Consider the following 17,599-nt stretch of genomic DNA (forward strand, 5'->3'; position numbering starts at 1 on the left):
TCCCGTTTTCAAAGGCAGGTGTTGCTAGGTGGGCTCCTGCTTCCTGAGCAGGAAGAGAGCTGTACATATTCCACTCCAGCTGGTCCAGAGGGGCTCTCACAGCCTACTTGTTCCTTTTGCTGCTGGATGTTTCCTGTTCTTATTTCTGCTTACCTAAGCTAGGACTCGGAGGACTGTTACATGTTTTTAATGCTACTGGGCTTCTTGTCCTTTCCGAGACCAGAAATCCCCACTACAGCACTAGCCACAAGTGCAAGAAGGCAAGAGACTTTCAGCTGTGAGATTTGAGTGCTTTTGGAGAAAATCTACAGATATTTGGCAAATCGTATCTTCTCTTTCCATCCCCTTTAAATGAAGTTGTATTTTCCTCTGACTGCCCTTGTTTCTTTAGGGGCTCTGTTTGCCTTCGAGATGCTCTGCAGCATGCTTGGAAAGCTCTTTGAGCCCTATGTGGTTCATGTGCTACCTCACTTGCTGCTTTGTTTTGGAGATGGGAACCAGTACGTGCGAGAGGTAAGATGCTTTAAATTTCTGAGAACAGAGTGTTAAGAGAAAACCGAAATGGAATGGATATGAATACTGTTTGTAACTAGGCAAACTGAGAAGGTGGATCTATCCCTTGAGATACCACTAATACAATCTGATCGTCTTAATAACTGAAAGCATCTTATTTCATTGGCCATTAATTGAGAGCTACTTGGCTAGCTGCATCATTGTACTTAGACACTATTTTACGTGAAGGCTTTGTTCCCATTGAGTCTCTGAGGAAGGAGAAAACATGTGTTGTGACACAGCTTGTAAATATTCTCTTCTCCGTGGAGGCTGCAGATGACTGTGCCAAGGCCGTGATGAGCAACTTGAGTACTCATGGAGTGAAGCTGGTTTTGCCATCACTTCTTGCAGCACTAGAAGAGGAATCTTGGAGAACCAAAGCTGGTATGGACCAATATCTGACTGACATGGTTGAGAGTAACCCACAATTCCCTTTGCTGTCATTCCCCTTGTTTATTCCTTCATCCCTACAGATGGCCGTGATAGTTCATTGTCTCATAAGGGATTGTGGAACTTACAGCTTTTGAGATACAAATGAGTTCCCCGACACATTTGAGCAACATTTTTCCCCCAGCAGATTCAAGGGACACTTTTCAGCCCCTATCTCTCTAGAAGTACTACAGAAGCTGGAAGTTTCCTCCCCTCTTCTTTTCCCTGGTACAAAAAAAAAAAAAGTTTTTAGTGTCTTTAAGTGGCATAGAGTGGTTTAATGCATTTCAGCCATTCTGTGTGTTCTCCAGCTGGTAGATTTGAGTTTGAGGTAAATGTGATCATCTTCTCATATCTCTTCTTAATGCTCTGTATTTTTTTGTTTTCTTCTTTTTCTTTCTTTTTGTGTACTTCATGCACAGGATCAGTGGAACTGCTGGGGGCTATGGCGTACTGTGCTCCCAAACAGCTCTCTTCCTGCTTACCCAATATTGTGCCAAAACTTACTGAAGTGCTCACAGATTCTCATGTGAAGGTGCAGAATGCAGGTCAGCAAGCTCTCAGGCAGATTGGGTCTGTCATCAGGAATCCAGAGATCCTGGGTAAGAACTGTCTGCATCTCTAGTGTCCTGACATGGCCGTGGTTTATAATAGCAAGGTCTGCTATGACAGCAGCTGTCTGCTTCAAGACTTTTTGCATGCTCCTGTCCATTTTGTCAGCTAATGTTAATAGGGTTTCCTCTGTCCCTGTGCTGCTAGTTGCTTTAGGAGGGTCTAAAACATCCCCTGAGAGAACACCACCTCACCCTGACATGCGTTTTTGTTTTATGTACAAATAAAGTCTTTTCTCTTCTTTTCAAAAATGTTCAGCAATCGCTCCAGTTCTGTTGGATGCTCTCACTGACCCCTCCAGGAAGACCCAGAAGTGTCTGCAGACTCTACTGGATACCAAATTTGTCCATTTCATTGATGCGCCATCCTTAGCACTGATCATGCCAATTGTTCAGAGAGCTTTTCAAGATCGTTCCACAGACACCAGGAAAATGGCTGCCCAGATCATTGGGAACATGTACTCCCTGACTGATCAGAAGGTACAGTGCTGAAAAAGCTCTCTAACTGTGTGCTGTATTTACTGTGTAGGCGGTAACAGAGCAAGCACTAGAATTTATTTGGTTTTGGGATTTTGCTGTTAAGGTAGACAATATTAGAATCCACACAGCTTCTTTAATTAAATGTATGTAAATGAACAGATAATGGCTATAAAGACAGTGAAAATTCTCAGGTGCTTAAGACTGTCAGCTTTGTACTTTGGACATCTAGTTATTGCCAGATTTATCCCTGCAAAAAGGTCTTGTAATTTTTACCATATGTCATGGTATATGGACACCATGTAAGAAATGCCTTAAACAAACAAGCAAAACCAGTACCAGTGAAACACAGATCAGCTGCTTATAAATGGATCCAGGGTTTGTTTGAAAAGTATTTGTAGAACCTCACTGTAGGCTAAAGATCTGTGTTTAATTTTTGTGCTGATAATCTCTACCTTTAAACCTTGTGTAAATGTTAGCAGTGTTGGATTTTCCTTAAATACTAAGTGCTGGGTTGTGAGTGAGCATCAAAAAGGCTTTGAGTGATCTGCACGGAACTAGTGTTGTTTCTTGGACTTGCAGAACAATTCATTGTGCTTATTTGGAGGACTGTGAAAGCAACTGATTAAACTCTCAGGATGTTAAGGATGATTGCTAATAATAAGGGGCTGAATGCCCTTTACATGAAGGTGACTTATGTTTCTTTCTCATTTTGAATCTAGTTCTTACTCTTCGGGCTCTTTGTTTCAGGATCTGGCTCCTTACCTGCCCAGTGTGACTCCTGGACTGAAGGCATCTCTGTTGGATCCTGTACCTGAAGTAAGTCTTCTGTGCAAATACAGTTTGTCTTTCAGTGTGTTAGGTTAGACTTTGTCCTAATCTTCTGTAGATCTGTAATCAGTCTGACACATCTGTCTTAGTAACTTTGACTGGATATTTTGCAAATCTCTGTTCCTCTTGTCTGTTAGGTGCGTACAGTGTCTGCAAAGGCACTGGGAGCCATGGTGAAGGGTATGGGAGAATCATGCTTTGAGGATTTGTTGCCGTGGCTGATGGAGACATTGACATACGAGCAGAGCTCAGTGGATCGATCTGGTGCTGCTCAAGGTGGGGACAACTGTGTCTGAATACTGAGTTCAGACTTTCTCCTATTAAATCAGATTAGCTTGTTCTTTCTTGTGTTCATCAGCTCTGTTCCCTGCTTTTTTTCCCAGGTCTGGCTGAAGTTATGGCTGGTTTGGGGGTAGAAAAGCTGGAGAAACTTATGCCAGAGATTGTAGCTACTGCCAGTAAAGTGGATATTGCTCCACATGTACGAGATGGTTATATCATGATGTTCAACTACCTGCCAATAACCTTTGGAGACAAGTTCACTCCCTATGTTGGTCCCATCATTCCTTGTATCCTTAAGGTATGTAGCAGAGGCCTGAAGACTTTTATTTATTGGAGAATAAAAAGAAGCCTCCAGAGTAGTTTAAGCATCATTTCCAGTAACTGAGACATGCAGAGACTTGTCCAGCATTGCTGGACTATATAAAATATAAAAGAATTGAAATTATAAATTATTTCTTCTCCCAAGTTATTTGCTTACTGTCTTTTGTTTGTACTCACGAGTAATTTCTTGAAATCACCTTTGTGCGTTCACAACTCTATATTCACGGCTGAGAGAGAAAACACTGTTTTGTTTTCCTCCTGTTGATCTTGTATATTGTGCTGAAAAAAACCCCAGTTTTCACAGACACTTTTCTGTCCCTGTTCAGGCACTGGCAGATGAGAATGAGTTTGTGCGGGACACTGCCCTGCGCGCTGGCCAGAGAATCATAAGTATGTATGCTGAGACTGCCATTGCACTTCTCCTGCCACAGCTTGAGGATGGCCTCTTTGATGACTTGTGGAGGATAAGGTAAGGGATAACCATCTTATTCACAGACATTTCTTTTCCATGGTTGAAAAACTGGTGTGATTTAGACTCTTATGTTGCTGCTCAAGCAAATGCAGAGGCCTCCTGGGAAGTAAAAGCAACTGTCTCTTTTTGCTTGTTGATTTGAATATGATGCCTTATAGCACCGAGTCTGAGAAGCCCTGCCAGCCGCGGATCAGGTTTCCTGGTACCTGCAAAGCATTCCTACTAGATTATTAATTCTGGTAGTGACTCTGAAAAGCACTTCCAAGGCAGTTGATGTGGCAATATTTAGCCCTCAAATATTGGTTTTCATTTTTCAAAATGCTGAGTAAGTTCTTGTTCTCCTGTGTATGGAAATGTGCAGTGGAGTGCTCACAGCTAATAGCAATTGCTCAAAAATTAGTTGTACTAAAAGGCTTGTGTCAGCCGAGTGCCGATGAGTGCACTTATCCCAGGTAAATGTCTTTTGGGTTGAAACAGATACTGGCAATGTCTTGTTCCTTTCTAGAGCCCAGGCTATTCCCTGATTCATTGCTTTGATACGGGAAGTCTCTCAGCCCCTTCCAGTTTGGAATTAATTCCTTCCCTTTCTCTTTAGCATGCTTTTTCTCAGTCATGTAGGCAGACTGATCTTACATATCAGCCCACGCAGCGTTTCAGTGCTGACCTAGCTCTTTACCTTGCAATTTGCTCACATCTGTATTTGACATACTGTCATATTTGGACAGGTACCACCTGCATACCCTGTTTGTAACACTTGACTTGCTTCTGTTGCCAGGTTTAGCTCAGTTCAGCTCCTTGGAGATCTTCTATTCCATATCTCGGGAGTCACTGGAAAAATGACCACAGAAACTGCCTCAGAGGATGACAACTTTGGAACAGCCCAGTCAAACAAGGTAAAGCTGTTCTTGTCTGTTGTGCCTTTTTTTTTTTTTTTTTTTTTTTTTTTGTTTAAATCAGCATGGAAAGCCTGCTAGAAACACGTATTGAATAATCACGTATTTTCTCCTTTTTATAAGTTTCAGGACTGGATAATACAATTTTGTTTCTGTTTCTTTTCAGGCTATTATTAATGCTCTTGGTGTGGAGAGGAGGAACAGGGTGCTGGCAGGGCTGTACATGGGCCGCTCTGACACCCAGCTGGTAGTGCGTCAAGCCTCCTTACATGTCTGGAAGATTGTAGTCTCAAACACTCCTCGCACGCTGCGTGAAATTTTGCCAACCCTCTTTGGGCTTCTGCTGAAATTCTTGGCCAGTACTTGCGCAGATAAGCGAACGGTGAGAAATTGAATAATGCCTTCCTGTTACTGCAGGTGACCATATAAACTAATTCCTGAAGAACACAGGATAATTCTTTTCTATAAGTCACTCCAAAGCTGTCATTAATTTAACTCTTCTGGGCATGAGTATGTCCGAGTTCTCTCTTTGCTGAAGGCAACTGTGATGACAGGAAAACTAGTTTTCTATGGTTACTTATAATAGTAGTGTTTCCATTCCTACTACTCTGTCTATACTGTGAACAGTAGCTTGTGGTCAAAAGTTAACATCTGCTCACAGTTCACCTTCTTAAGTTTTATAAAATGGGAAAATAGTTAATGAATAAATTTTTGGGGACAGGTTGCAGCACGGACATTAGGAGACCTTGTCCGAAAGTTAGGAGAGAAGATCCTTCCTGAAATCATTCCTATTCTGGAAGACGGACTGAGGTCAGACAAGAGTGACGAGAGGCAAGGAGTCTGCATTGGGTTGAGTGAGATAATGAAATCTACCAGCAGGGATGCGGTAAGTTATGTGTGGAAGGTGAAATCCCCAGTTCCCTAGATATTTATGTTACGATGCAGGTATTGCAGTTGAGACAGAACAATACAGCTAGTGCTGGACTTGTTTTATGGACTGAATTCAGGGCTTACAACTAACATGAGTTGCTGTTCAGGCAAATGTATGCATTTGTATCTGTTGGTAAATTTAAAACATTGCACAGTTCTGACTTTTATGAGATATAATAATAGAAATCATCCACTAGGTAGCCTTAGAGCACTGCAAATATTTGTGTTGATTAATCCTGGTTTTCTTCCAACATATTTCAAGCAAACAGCAATTTAGTTCCAGTTGTGCAAATTCTGCGTTCTTAGCTACTTTACTGAGATGCATGTGTCTGTTATGCTTTAGATATTCTGTAATTTCATCTCTACATCTTTAGGTACTGCTTTTCTCTGAGTCCCTAGTTCCTACAGTGAGAAAAGCGCTGTGTGACCCTCTGGAAGAAGTCCGAGAGGCTGCAGCCAAAACATTTGAACAGTTGCACTCAACAATTGGGCATCAAGCTCTTGAAGATATCCTGCCATTTTTGCTGAAGCAGCTGGTAAGCATTGCTCAACATTAGTCAACAACTTGATTAATGATGTTGTGGGACAGGTTTTGAATAATTAGCTTAAAGGAGAAGCAGGATTGTAGTGGCAGACCTTCCAGGGAATGGCAGCTCTATTTTGTCTCCTCCACGGAGTCATCCTAGCCATCGGTAGGGAAGGTCTTGTGGCTAAAGCACAGGCCTAAGAATTGCTATATCTGGCTCTGCTAGGGACTTGCCATCGTCATCTGCTTAGGTTGTTTGGCCACCATTCCTGATACGGAAAATCTTTCTGATGTGACAGAAGAGCTTGGTTTGGGTTTTTGCTATGTAATATGAGAGCATTTTTGGATAGAAGGACTTGTGTGTTGGTTTTATGATCACATGGTAAATTGTCATTTGAAATAGGGTTTAGCTTGGTGTGTCACAAATCATCTCTCAGGTTTGTAACTTTCTCTTTCCCTGTAGGATAATGAAGAGACCTCTGACTTCGCTGTGGATGGTCTTAAACAAGTTATGGCTGTCAAGAGCCGTGTGGTGCTGCCTTATTTGGTGCCAAAGGTACAACAGGAAACAAATTTTAAACTTCAGAACTGTGCTTTTTCCTCTGCTTGCTGCCAGTTTTCTTTGGACTGATATGCCAAAAGGAAGAGCCTAGTTTGAAATTTTCTTCTGATTTTATGCTCAACACATTGTCATTTGGGTTGTGATGCATTTATACTTAGAAATTTTTCATGTTGTAGATGAGATTCCTTCTGAAAAAACTTTATGCTTGTCTCATTTTTTTGTTTGTTGTTTTTTTTTAGCTGACTACTCCCCCTGTGAACACCCGTGTGCTAGCCTTCCTCTCATCAGTGGCAGGGGACGCTCTGACACGACACTTGAGCGTCATCCTGCCTGCTATGATGTCTGCGCTGAAAGAGAAGCTGGGGACCAGTGAAGAGCAATTGGCAAGTAGCATGGCTCAGCTCTTTGTTATGACAGGTTGCCTGAAGGTAGAGCTTCGGGTTTACTTCCCAGCACAGAATCTGTGTTCTCTATGTTCACAGATTGCATGTTTTAATTCAGTCCATTAGCTTCTTCAGGATGAGTCTTTTTGTCTGGTGGCATATTGTGAGTCGAAAAACGTATGCTTTCCAAATCTATTTGTATCTATATAAAAGTCTCTTTGGCCTGCAACAAGATACAATTCTCAGTTTACTTATTCTTGGAGAACTGCCAGAGTGTCTAGTTAACTTTGTATTTATTCTTGGTATAGAAGACAGAGAGATTAAAGGGCTGAAGGGAGGAAATCTCCTATTTTGCATGCAGCATTCCTTCTGTACTGCTTCCCGAAACATCTGGTATTTGGACTCCAGAGAACATCCTGGAGTTGTGATTGCGAATAGACATGTAGACAAGTTAGTGAATTAGGAATGTGAGTGTCAGAGTCCTGTTGTCTGTGTGCTGTAGGTGCCCATTAGCTCAGCTTCTAACCCCAAGTCTGCCTGGAGATCTCTAATGTACCCACAGACGTGCTTGTAATTAGTATTACGATGCACAGCATTCAACTACCTAAATAAAAAAAAAATGTTATGTGACAAGACCTACGGTCTCTGAGGGGGTGAGTAAGATGGGGAGACCAAGCTACTCTAATTTTTGTAAATTAGCCCTTCTACGGCTGGAGAGCAACCTGTGCAGCAGTCAGTTCAGCAGAGTTTGGTCACTTGTTAAATTTTGAGAGCTGGTTATATACCTATCTCTGCTCCAGGACTGAATTGAGCCTTTAATGGTGATGTGACCAGCTATTTAATGAGAAACGAATAGCAAGTGGGATATGTTGTAGTATTTCTCTAAGACATAATGCTGTGGATAACATGGGGAAGCCTGGGGCTAAATCTGGCTTTGTTCTATTTGAGTATTAACATAAAGTTAATCTGGACTCTTTAGGAGATGGCAAACTGCCAGTCTGTAATCCTGTCTGTGGAAGATGACGCTGGACAAAGAATTATAACTGAAGATTTACTAGAAGCTACCCGCAGCCCTGAGCTGGGGATGAGGCAGGCAGCAGCTGTCATTCTGAATATCTACTGCTCCAAGACAAAAGCAGACTATACTGGTCATCTCAAGAGCTTGGTTTCAGGCTTGATACGTCTATTTAATGATACCAACCCTGTAGTTCTGAATGAAAGCTGGGATGCGCTTAATTCCATCACCAAGGTGAGAGGCAGCTTAAAAAGGTTGCAGTGGTATGCCTGGCAAGGAGAAAATGGGGATAGCTGGTAAAATACTGCCTAAATTGAACCTTCTGTTTTGATTGTAAACTACATTTACATTTGCAAATGCTGCAAAGATTTGAGAGTTGTAAGATGAGCTTTGACTTCAGCTTTGTGAGCGAGGAGGCGGGAAACGGGTCTTCTCTTGACGCACCTGAGAAGAATTCACAAAGAATAGCTGGTTGCCATGTTGCCTCATCTTTGTCTTACCCCTCCCTCCTGCAGAAATTAGATGCTGGGAACCAGCTTGCTCTCATTGAGGACCTGCACAAGGATATCCGGATTGTAGGGAATGAGGCCAAAGGCGAGCATGTGCCGGGATTCTGTATTCCTAAGAAGGTAAAGGATCAGAATGAGTGTGGATTCATCACAGCCACAATACCCCACCTTTTGGGGGAACTGATTGATATGACTTTACAGCTATTAAAACCAGTGACTATTGGGACATTCCAAACCTGTATCTTGGAGAGACTTTTTGTAGGTTACTGCTGCTCTTGAGTTACCCTACAGAAGACTCCTCTTGTAGCAAGGTCTTTGACAATTCTGTTATGCATGTAAGTCATGGTCGCTGGCTGCTTTTTGTGGGGGAGTAAAGCTGGACTTCTGTGCCAAATTTCTCTGGTTTAAAAATTCCCTGAGCCGCCACCACTTTTCTCATAGCAACTGGCTTAGTAAGGCGTAGATGCATGAAATCAAACCAAATAAAAGTAGCTCTGTAAATGTGGAAGCAGGCAGCTGAAGGTCAACAGGAAATTGAGAGAAACTCTTCAAGTTTGTGCATCTGGTGTATAATGAGCAAAAATAAGATACATATTTTTTTGCATCTTAGCTTCTAAGCTTTCTTATCTGATTTTCATGACAGGGAGTGACTTCCATACTCCTGGTGCTGCGGGAAGGTGTTTTAACTGGTAATCCAGAGCAGAAGGAGGAGGCAGCAAAGGCCTTAGGGCTGGTTATTAAGCTGACTTCTGCTGAAGCTCTTAAACCATCTGTGGTGAGCATTACTGGGCCACTTATTCGGATCTTGGGAGATCGATTCAGCTGGAATGTCAAGGTGGCTCTGCTTGAAACATTAAGCCTTCTTTTAGCTAAGGTAAGATTCACAGTAATTGACTGTGGTTTGTGAACATTTTCCATGGTAACCTTCAGAAATACCTGTTGCTGTTCATGTAAATACAGTTAGGATGTCTGCTCGTGTGGATTTGATATTTAGGAATGGCACTGTAACTGGATGGTATTCTTCCAGCAGCTTCTGGCCTACCAAAAAAGCCCCCAATGCTTGAATCACTGGCCTTCTTAGAAATATTGGTAAATGCTGATCCCACTTTCAAGTGTTTAAAAACTATCGTGTAATTAACCTCTCCTGTGTCCACCATTTTTGTGAATTGTTAAGTGCAAAGATGATCATATTTGAACTGAGCTGAGCTTTTATTTAGTGCTCTCTATACAGAAGGCTGTTCATGATAGTGTAAAATTTTTCAGTAACGTTACCCTTGTATTTCAGTATGCGGAAAATAAGATTAGGTTTGAAAAGGTTAAGTTTTGTGGTAAAGTATTGTTTCATGTTTTTCCTATTTTAGTAGTGTGTTAGATCTGAATAAGAGCTATTTGTGATAACTAACTGCTATAGAAGAGGTCATGCTGTTTTCGGGCTTTGATTTCCAGCCACTGTTTCAGACTTGACTGCGCCACTTTCCCTTCTTCCATCTCTGGTATAGGTTGAGATTGCCCTGAAACCGTTTTTGCCCCAGTTGCAAACAACCTTCACCAAAGCTCTACAAGACTCAAACCGTGCTGTTCGCCTTAAAGCTGCTGATGCTCTCGGGAAACTCATTGTCATCCATGTAAAAGTGGATCCTCTCTTTACGGAGCTACTGAATGGAATTCGTTCCAGTGATGACTCTGCCATCAGGTAAGCCGTAGGTGGTATCTCAGCCCTTCCTGCTTATTACGGATGAAAGAAAAGGGCTAGGATGAACAAACAAAACTATTACAGCTATTTGTGTAGAATTTTTTTTTTTCTCCCCTTAATTCTGAGAGTAAGATTTACATTAGTGAAAGCAGTTGACTGTTAATCAAGGGTTCTAAAACAAAGAATGTGGATGATAGCTTCCTGGGTCAGAAGCTAAGCTGTGACAGTCTATCAGGGGAAGCACTGCTTGGTATCTGCCCAGTTCCCTCTCCCACACACCCCGCCAGCAACCCACTGCAGCCCACTCTCAGATACAAGACTGTAGCAATTATTGGTCTGACCTGAAGTCATGCAGCTGTTCTTGTATCCTAAGTGCACAGATCCCTAAGACATTAACTTCCTGATTTGAGAATTTTTTTATTGTTTGAATAATCAGAAAATATTTATGTTATAAAAGACAGACACAAGTACACAAACGTGGAAGTATTCTCTAGCATGGAGTTTTCAGCAGTGCAGAGAGAGTATCAGTCTCCTAAACTGTGAGGCATATTACTGTAATTGCTGTGTAAGAAACTGTTACAGGTATCCAGAGCTGAATTTTTTCTTTAGGGTGAGGGGAGAGGCAATGCCTGACTGTATGTTGTGATCACTTCTAGGGACACAATGCTGCAAGCTCTACGGTTTGTAACACGAGGAGCTGGTGCAAAAGTTGATGCTGCAATTAGGAAGAATATCAGCACGGTGCTTCTAGGGATGCTGGGACATGATGAGGTACTGCTTCAGCCAGCTGCAAAGGATCCCTGCTGTAGACAGTTTTATTCTTAAATTTTTCTAACAAATAGTTTCTAAAATAACTTCCAGGAGAAATTACTAATGATAGAGTGGAAAACTTACATAAAGAAGCATGTGATTGGGTATTACTCACTAAACTGAATATGGTCTGTAAAATCAATCTTGTTGGAGCCTTGTAGTGTGTTAGTGGAGAGTCAGGTGCAAGAATTACAGATCCCTAGCCAATCACTGGTAACTCTGAAAATCTGTGAGTTTAATGTTTCCTTAGCAACTGTATATGTGGGTTTGACCTGAAGCTCCTCACCAACATGTCTGAGGCAGCTCTGAAGTCAGATTTGCTTTTTATCTTGGAGAAAACCTGCAGTACCTTCACTATATGCCCATACGTGTGTTTGTAGGCTCTCGGGTGGGGTTGATTGTTTAGGGTGAGAAATCTTTCCGATAATGGCAGATTTTTCTCCAACAAACAAGAAGCTCTCCAAGTTTAATATAGGGTCTTGTTTATATGGCAGATAGCAACGGTTTCATCTGTGAGATTAAAATTAATCATCTAGCAATTTCTTCCTTATGTTTTAATCTGTGCAACATAGACATGCAACTGTTGGCATGCTAGAAATAGAAGAATTGAAAATTCCCACTGGATAATAAGTTTCAGGGTGGAGAGGAGTAGTGATGGGATGGTCACATAAGCAATCCAAAACAACAAAAGCCTGAAGATTTAAATTAAAAGTAATATGAGTTTATCACAGAGATAAGCTCATCTAGATATGTCTAGAAATAATGCTTACTTTCTAGACTGTGAATCTGAACTTAACTCTTAACACGCCTTTTTAAAACATTCACTTTCATCTTTATGACTTTTCCATTTAACAAATAAGAATTTATATAAGGTCTGTAATTCTTCAGTCTCTCCTGGCTTTTTTGACTGTGGATTTGGCTTTAAGTTCCATTATGTGCAAGAAACCTTGTGACAGAAATCCACAGGTAGTAGGAGTGAAATACTACTACTACTATTTATTTCCTCCTTCTCTTTTTATTTCATATCATCTTCTGTCACTTGCTTGTCTTGCTCCTTATCTCTGATGCATATTGAGCTCAACGGGTGTTACTCTTCCCTTCCTTTCCTCGTTAGGATGCCACCCGCATGGCCTCAGCTGGCTGCTTAGCAGAACTGTGTGCATTTCTGTCAGAAGAGGAGCTCAGTACTGTTCTCCACCAGCACTTGCTGGGTAAGTGAAGCTGTTTACTGTGACTGGAACTGAATCTGAAAAGCAGGGGAAGATACCTTCTTGGCCCTTGGTTCGGGAAAACTTTGTGACTAATTATTTGGGTTCCTCCTCTTTATCTTAAACCTGAATCTCTACCCTAGATTTTACTGTTATTTTCTTTGCTCGTGGCTGTTCATTTGAACACCCTGGTACATAGCTGAGCACAGGGTGGTGCTTGTAATTTGGGGTTACCAATCCTTTTTTTCTGGATTTGTTTTCAAATTTGGGGTTACCAATCCTTTTTTTCTGGATTTGTTTTCAGATGAGTCGATGGAAGTACCAGCATGGCTGAGGAATTGCTAGTGCTAACACAGAGAGTATGGGACGTGACAGGATGTTCAGGCAGGGTGGATGGGAGGGGCCATTCCACCTTTTTTGATGACACCGTGATCTTAGATTGGCTTAGGCTAATTGCAGACCACATCACATCTGATGGCTTCAGATGCTTTTGGAGAATTAACTAATTTGCCTCTAAGTTAGACAAAGGCATGAGTTTTGTAGGAACTCATAGTGGTTGGGAGTGCTATGGGATTACTCTCCTCTATGGAATTAAAAAGGGAATCTGTTAGCTGGTTTCAAATTACAGATTACTTTTATAATTTTATTAGAGGGTCAAAGCTTGTGTAATTCCGATACCAAGCTCCTTCAAGCACTGTGATACGGGCCTGTGATACATGTGACTGAGACCATCAGAAATAACTGGGTTGAACAATATGGAGTCACTTGTTTGTGTCTGGTTTCCGCATCTGCCCAGGTGTTCCTGTCTGGTAGAGGTGGAGTGTTTTAGCACTGTTTGTATGGCTTTTTGGGAGGAGTGGAGGAAGCAAGGGCATTGTTTTAGATGCTGCTTATTTCATTTTATGGAAGCGCATTGACAAATGGACAAAAGCTTTCTTGGATGAGGAGGAATGGATAGGGGGAGCCTTGCTATTGTTCTCTTCTTTCATTTGCAGCAGATGTCTCTGGCATTGACTGGATGGTGAGACACGGACGAAGCCTGGCTCTCTCCGTGGCTGTAAATGTTGCTCCTAGCAGGCTGTGTTCCCCCAAATACAACAGCAGCGTTCAGGAGATGATCCTCAGCAATGCCACTGCTGATAGGGTAAGTGCTACATGAGAGTGGGCGACTTCTGTTGCAAGCGCTTGTTGGGAGTAGTTTTAAAAGGTATGCAGGTTCTCTATGTCACCAAACAGAACAAAAATCCCCAAGTGCCATCTGAAGATTCTCCCTTGACTAGATGCACTTTTATCATAAATTACACAACTGTTCTGATTCTTTGAGTTCTGATCTCCGTGGAGATGAAGATTAAATAATCTTCAACTGCAGAGTAGCTTTCATTGGGAGTAAATTACGCTTCTGTTTCCCTATTAAAGTTCTTATTCACGGGCCAGGTTTACAAGAAGTGCAACTATTTCATTTTAGGAGGAAGATTTTAAATCTAGGGTTGAATGAATAATTTGGTGTAGGGAACCTGGGGGCTCTGTGGGGCCTGCCACCTTGTTCCATGTGGCTCATAGTCAAACGTAAGATTTTTTCATCGTATTACCCAATAACATTAACCCAATGTTTTCCTGTTTTGCATGCTACAGTTTTTTGAAAGATCTGTTTAGCCTTCCACAGAAGCTCACCAGTCCATGACACCATGAGCCTAGTTGTAAAGGCTGTTGAACACTGCTGTAATAATACCAGTTTTTGTCTTTATGTTGAAGATTCCCATTGCAGTTAGTGGCATCAGAGGGATGGGCTTTCTTATGAAATACCACATGGAAGGAGGAGGGAACCTGCCTCCAAAACTTTCCAACCTCTTTATAAAGGTAAGACTTTTTATGAGAACTACCTGGCGTGGTTCTCCTGTGATCTGAATCTCTGTTTGAGCTAACTCATGGGTGGTTTTCTCTATCAAATTCCTGTATGGTAACCCAGAATGAAAACTGAAAGCTTGGTTGCCTTATCTTGGGAAGCTCTAAATCCCCTGATGCTTGGACATCTACGTGTGTCTTTGTGGCAAAGTACAGAATAACTTTATCGGACTGCTTTGCAGTTGTGAATACAATAGCGCTATCTCTGCTGTAATACGGAAATTTGACTTTTGATCTTTCTGTGGTAAACTTCAGTTTTGATTCTTATGAATTATTTTTTCCTTTGCAGTAACAAACAGCTGGCAGAGAAGAGTGGGGGGAAGTTATCAGTTTTTTTAAGGAAAGATAGAGGAAGATAGAGTGAGAGGGGTGGTGCTGGAGCAGGAGAGCAGCTTCTTGTTTTGTCTGTCATCTTTACTGTAATTAAAATGTGTTCCATTTTAAGGTTTTACATTTCTTTTCAATTTACTTGAAAAACTACAAAACATGCAAGTTGACATGATGCAGGCCATCGTTCTTCAGACTTTTTGTTTGAAATCCTACATTCATGTATTAATTTGTATCATAGTATTGTATTAAAATATAAAATAAGTATCACAGTTGTCACAATACCTTTATCACAGTATTAATAATGCAGTTCACATTCAGATGTTAGCTTTCATGTTTTCAGTGTGTTGAGATTAAATAAAAAATACAAAGCTCTATTTTTTTTTTTCATTTTAAAAATGAAATCCACTGTTGAAATGCACCTTTTATTCCAACCAGAGATTGACTTGGCTGTTGCTGCTGATTGAGTGTATTTTACAGAGGTGCTGACACTATCAGCTTTTGCTGCACTTAGTGGTCATTGTCATTTCCTGAGACAGTTGAGAGAAACTTGTGACCCTGTTGTCAACCACATTTTTAGAAGTTTTCTTTTAAAAAGGTGTCTTGTTTTCAAGGTTTGATCTTTTCTTACTGTTACATAGTTTAGTCAAACTGGTTGGTACCAAGTTTGTCTCTTGTGTACCTGAGAGTTGAAAACTGTTTGCTTTTCTTGTTATAGTTTTTTAAACTTATATTAGTATAAGTATAAATTTATATTATTTATAAGTACTTAGAAAAAAGATAAACTACTGCTTTAAATGCCTGTCCTTAGTATATCTGAATTTAAGTCCATCTTTGTCTCTTTCAGTGTCTCCAGAACTCATCCAGTGACATAAAGTTAGTTGCAGAAAAGATGATCTGGTGGGCAAATAAAAACCATCTTCCCTCACTGGATCCTCAGACAATTAAACCAATTCTCAAAGCACTTCTGGACAACACAAAGGACAAAAACACCAGCGTAAGAGCCTACAGCGACCAAGCTATTGTCAATCTTCTGAAGATGAGAGCGGGTGAAGAAGTGCTTGAGGTACGAGACAGAAGAAAATGTAATCATTGGTGGAAGGCTGTATCACATTGCTCTGCGTATGGCTAGGTGTTGTGCCTGGAGCCTCAGAATGTGCTGGCAGTCTCTTATGAAATAGATGGAGTGGGACATTTCTATTTGCATTTAAGCCTTCATCAGTATTCTCATGCTAAGCCTTGAAGAAATAAGCAATACTGGTACTGTACAACCTTACAGCGTAGTATTAATAAAGTATTTAACATACCTTCCACGTTTAACATATTAGCCTTGCTTTCAAAATGCCTTAAGCCTTTACCGTGCTGTAGTTACCTTAGCTAGGGCTGCTAGTTTATTGCTTTTGTCACTTGTATAATCCTACTGCAGCATTAGTGGTGCTAGAGAGAGTATTTTAGGATGGACTACTTTGTACATCTGTTTCCAGACCTCTTTTCTAAGTCTTAGCTGCTTCTGGATAGTTCCCATGTCTGGAGTCATAAAAGCAAATGAAGGATTTTGGTACGTTTCAAAGATTTTAGATAAATACAGCTTGTAAGGCACTTACATTTCTTCTTACTTTGAATGGTATGTCATAAGGAATTGGTAATTGGTGTTGTCTTCCTTCCACAGTCAGTTTCGAAGATTCTAGATGCTGCCAGCTTGGAGCTTCTCAATGAAAGCTGCAGGAGATCTCTGAAGAAGCTGGCTTGCCAGGCTGACTCTGATGAACAGATAGATGACACTATACTGACGTGATAATAAAACTCCAGAAGACAAGAAAACACTGAACCAGCCGCTGCATCAGCATTTCAACTCAAACACCTACTTTAAATGTTTTCATTTTTGAAAATGTTAATTTTGATGGGATTTCATGAAAAGGACTCCCAGAGAGTATTTTAGTATCAAATATACCAGAATAGCCTTAATTAGACCCACATTAGCTGAAAATTGAAAATTTGGTCCCCTTTTTGAAACAGATAATGCGCAAGAAACAGATATACTAATCAATACTGGTACATTGTGGCCAATTGTGAGATGTGGCTAGAGCACATCAGGCTTAAACTCTGGTGACACCTATTTCCTTTCCAGGGTCTGTGCAAAAACTCCAGTACTGGAAGTATTGTTGGTCTTTTCCACGGACCCTGTGAAGCAGGAATAGAACTCGGTGAAAGTTAAAGCGTATTGTTTTTGTGTACTGCTAACTTGCTGCTTGTGACGGTTCTGAAGACTGAAAATCCCTGTAAAACAAAGTATTTAAAATAGCCTTAGAAATCACAAATGCGAAAGGGGGATTAAATGCAGTCTGTTTAAAGAAGGAACATTTAATAAAGGCTCTGACTTTGATCCTTCTGGTGTAAACTGTTCTTTCACAAATTAATTTGTCAACAAACTTAAAATGTGATTTACTGTTTGGACCTGCTTTTTCTAGGACATACAGTTTGTAGAGTGGGTAGCGCTATAATCTATAAAAACCTTCTGCAAAACTGAGGCAAGCTAAGGTTTAAAACCAAGCCAGAACTGACATTTAATGAAATTTGTAAGTAATTACTCCTATTAATTTCCAAAGTATTTTTGACTACAGACAGCTTTTTAGTTATTCAACTTGCAAAAAGTCCTCTATTTTTATGTCTTCAAAGGCTTCACAAGATACTTGGCACTTCCAACATAGAGATTTTTTTTTGTGTGTCAATGAGTTGTACTGCTCCAAGAAAGCAGTATTTTATTTTACCTGGCCACATATACCTCTTTTTTTAAAAAACTATTTTAATTTACTAATACCTTTCATGCCACTTAATAGAAACAGTGAAAATTTTGTTGCTGAATAGA

General features: G+C 40.8%; 1 protein-coding gene across 2 annotated transcripts in view; it reads left to right on the plus strand.

The window, feature by feature from the left end:
- GCN1 (GCN1 activator of EIF2AK4) overlaps positions 1-17,116 on the plus strand; it is a 44,170-nt gene extending 27,054 nt beyond the window's left edge. Inside the window, exons 35-58 of one of the 2 annotated variants that reach the window (XM_076353314.1) lie at positions 392-513; positions 822-936; positions 1,404-1,583; positions 1,852-2,072; positions 2,820-2,888; positions 3,038-3,176; positions 3,284-3,480; positions 3,830-3,972; positions 4,751-4,868; positions 5,035-5,250; positions 5,590-5,754; positions 6,173-6,334; positions 6,788-6,880; positions 7,126-7,269; positions 8,249-8,518; positions 8,800-8,913; positions 9,437-9,667; positions 10,293-10,486; positions 11,143-11,257; positions 12,411-12,507; positions 13,500-13,648; positions 14,257-14,361; positions 15,581-15,799; positions 16,403-17,116. In XM_076353314.1, coding sequence (XP_076209429.1) covers positions 392-513; positions 822-936; positions 1,404-1,583; positions 1,852-2,072; positions 2,820-2,888; positions 3,038-3,176; positions 3,284-3,480; positions 3,830-3,972; positions 4,751-4,868; positions 5,035-5,250; positions 5,590-5,754; positions 6,173-6,334; positions 6,788-6,880; positions 7,126-7,269; positions 8,249-8,518; positions 8,800-8,913; positions 9,437-9,667; positions 10,293-10,486; positions 11,143-11,257; positions 12,411-12,507; positions 13,500-13,648; positions 14,257-14,361; positions 15,581-15,799; positions 16,403-16,528 — 3,704 coding nt within the window. In that variant the 3' untranslated portion in view covers positions 16,529-17,116. The remainder of the gene's footprint in view (positions 1-391; positions 514-821; positions 937-1,403; positions 1,584-1,851; positions 2,073-2,819; positions 2,889-3,037; positions 3,177-3,283; positions 3,481-3,829; positions 3,973-4,750; positions 4,869-5,034; positions 5,251-5,589; positions 5,755-6,172; positions 6,335-6,787; positions 6,881-7,125; positions 7,270-8,248; positions 8,519-8,799; positions 8,914-9,436; positions 9,668-10,292; positions 10,487-11,142; positions 11,258-12,410; positions 12,508-13,499; positions 13,649-14,256; positions 14,362-15,580; positions 15,800-16,402) is intronic. The other variant, XM_076353315.1, reaches the window with a different exon arrangement.
- The last annotated feature ends 483 nt before the right edge of the window (positions 17,117-17,599 follow it).

This window comes from Aptenodytes patagonicus, chromosome 15 (assembly GCF_965638725.1).
Source record: "Aptenodytes patagonicus chromosome 15, bAptPat1.pri.cur, whole genome shotgun sequence".
NCBI lineage: Eukaryota > Metazoa > Chordata > Aves > Sphenisciformes > Spheniscidae > Aptenodytes > Aptenodytes patagonicus.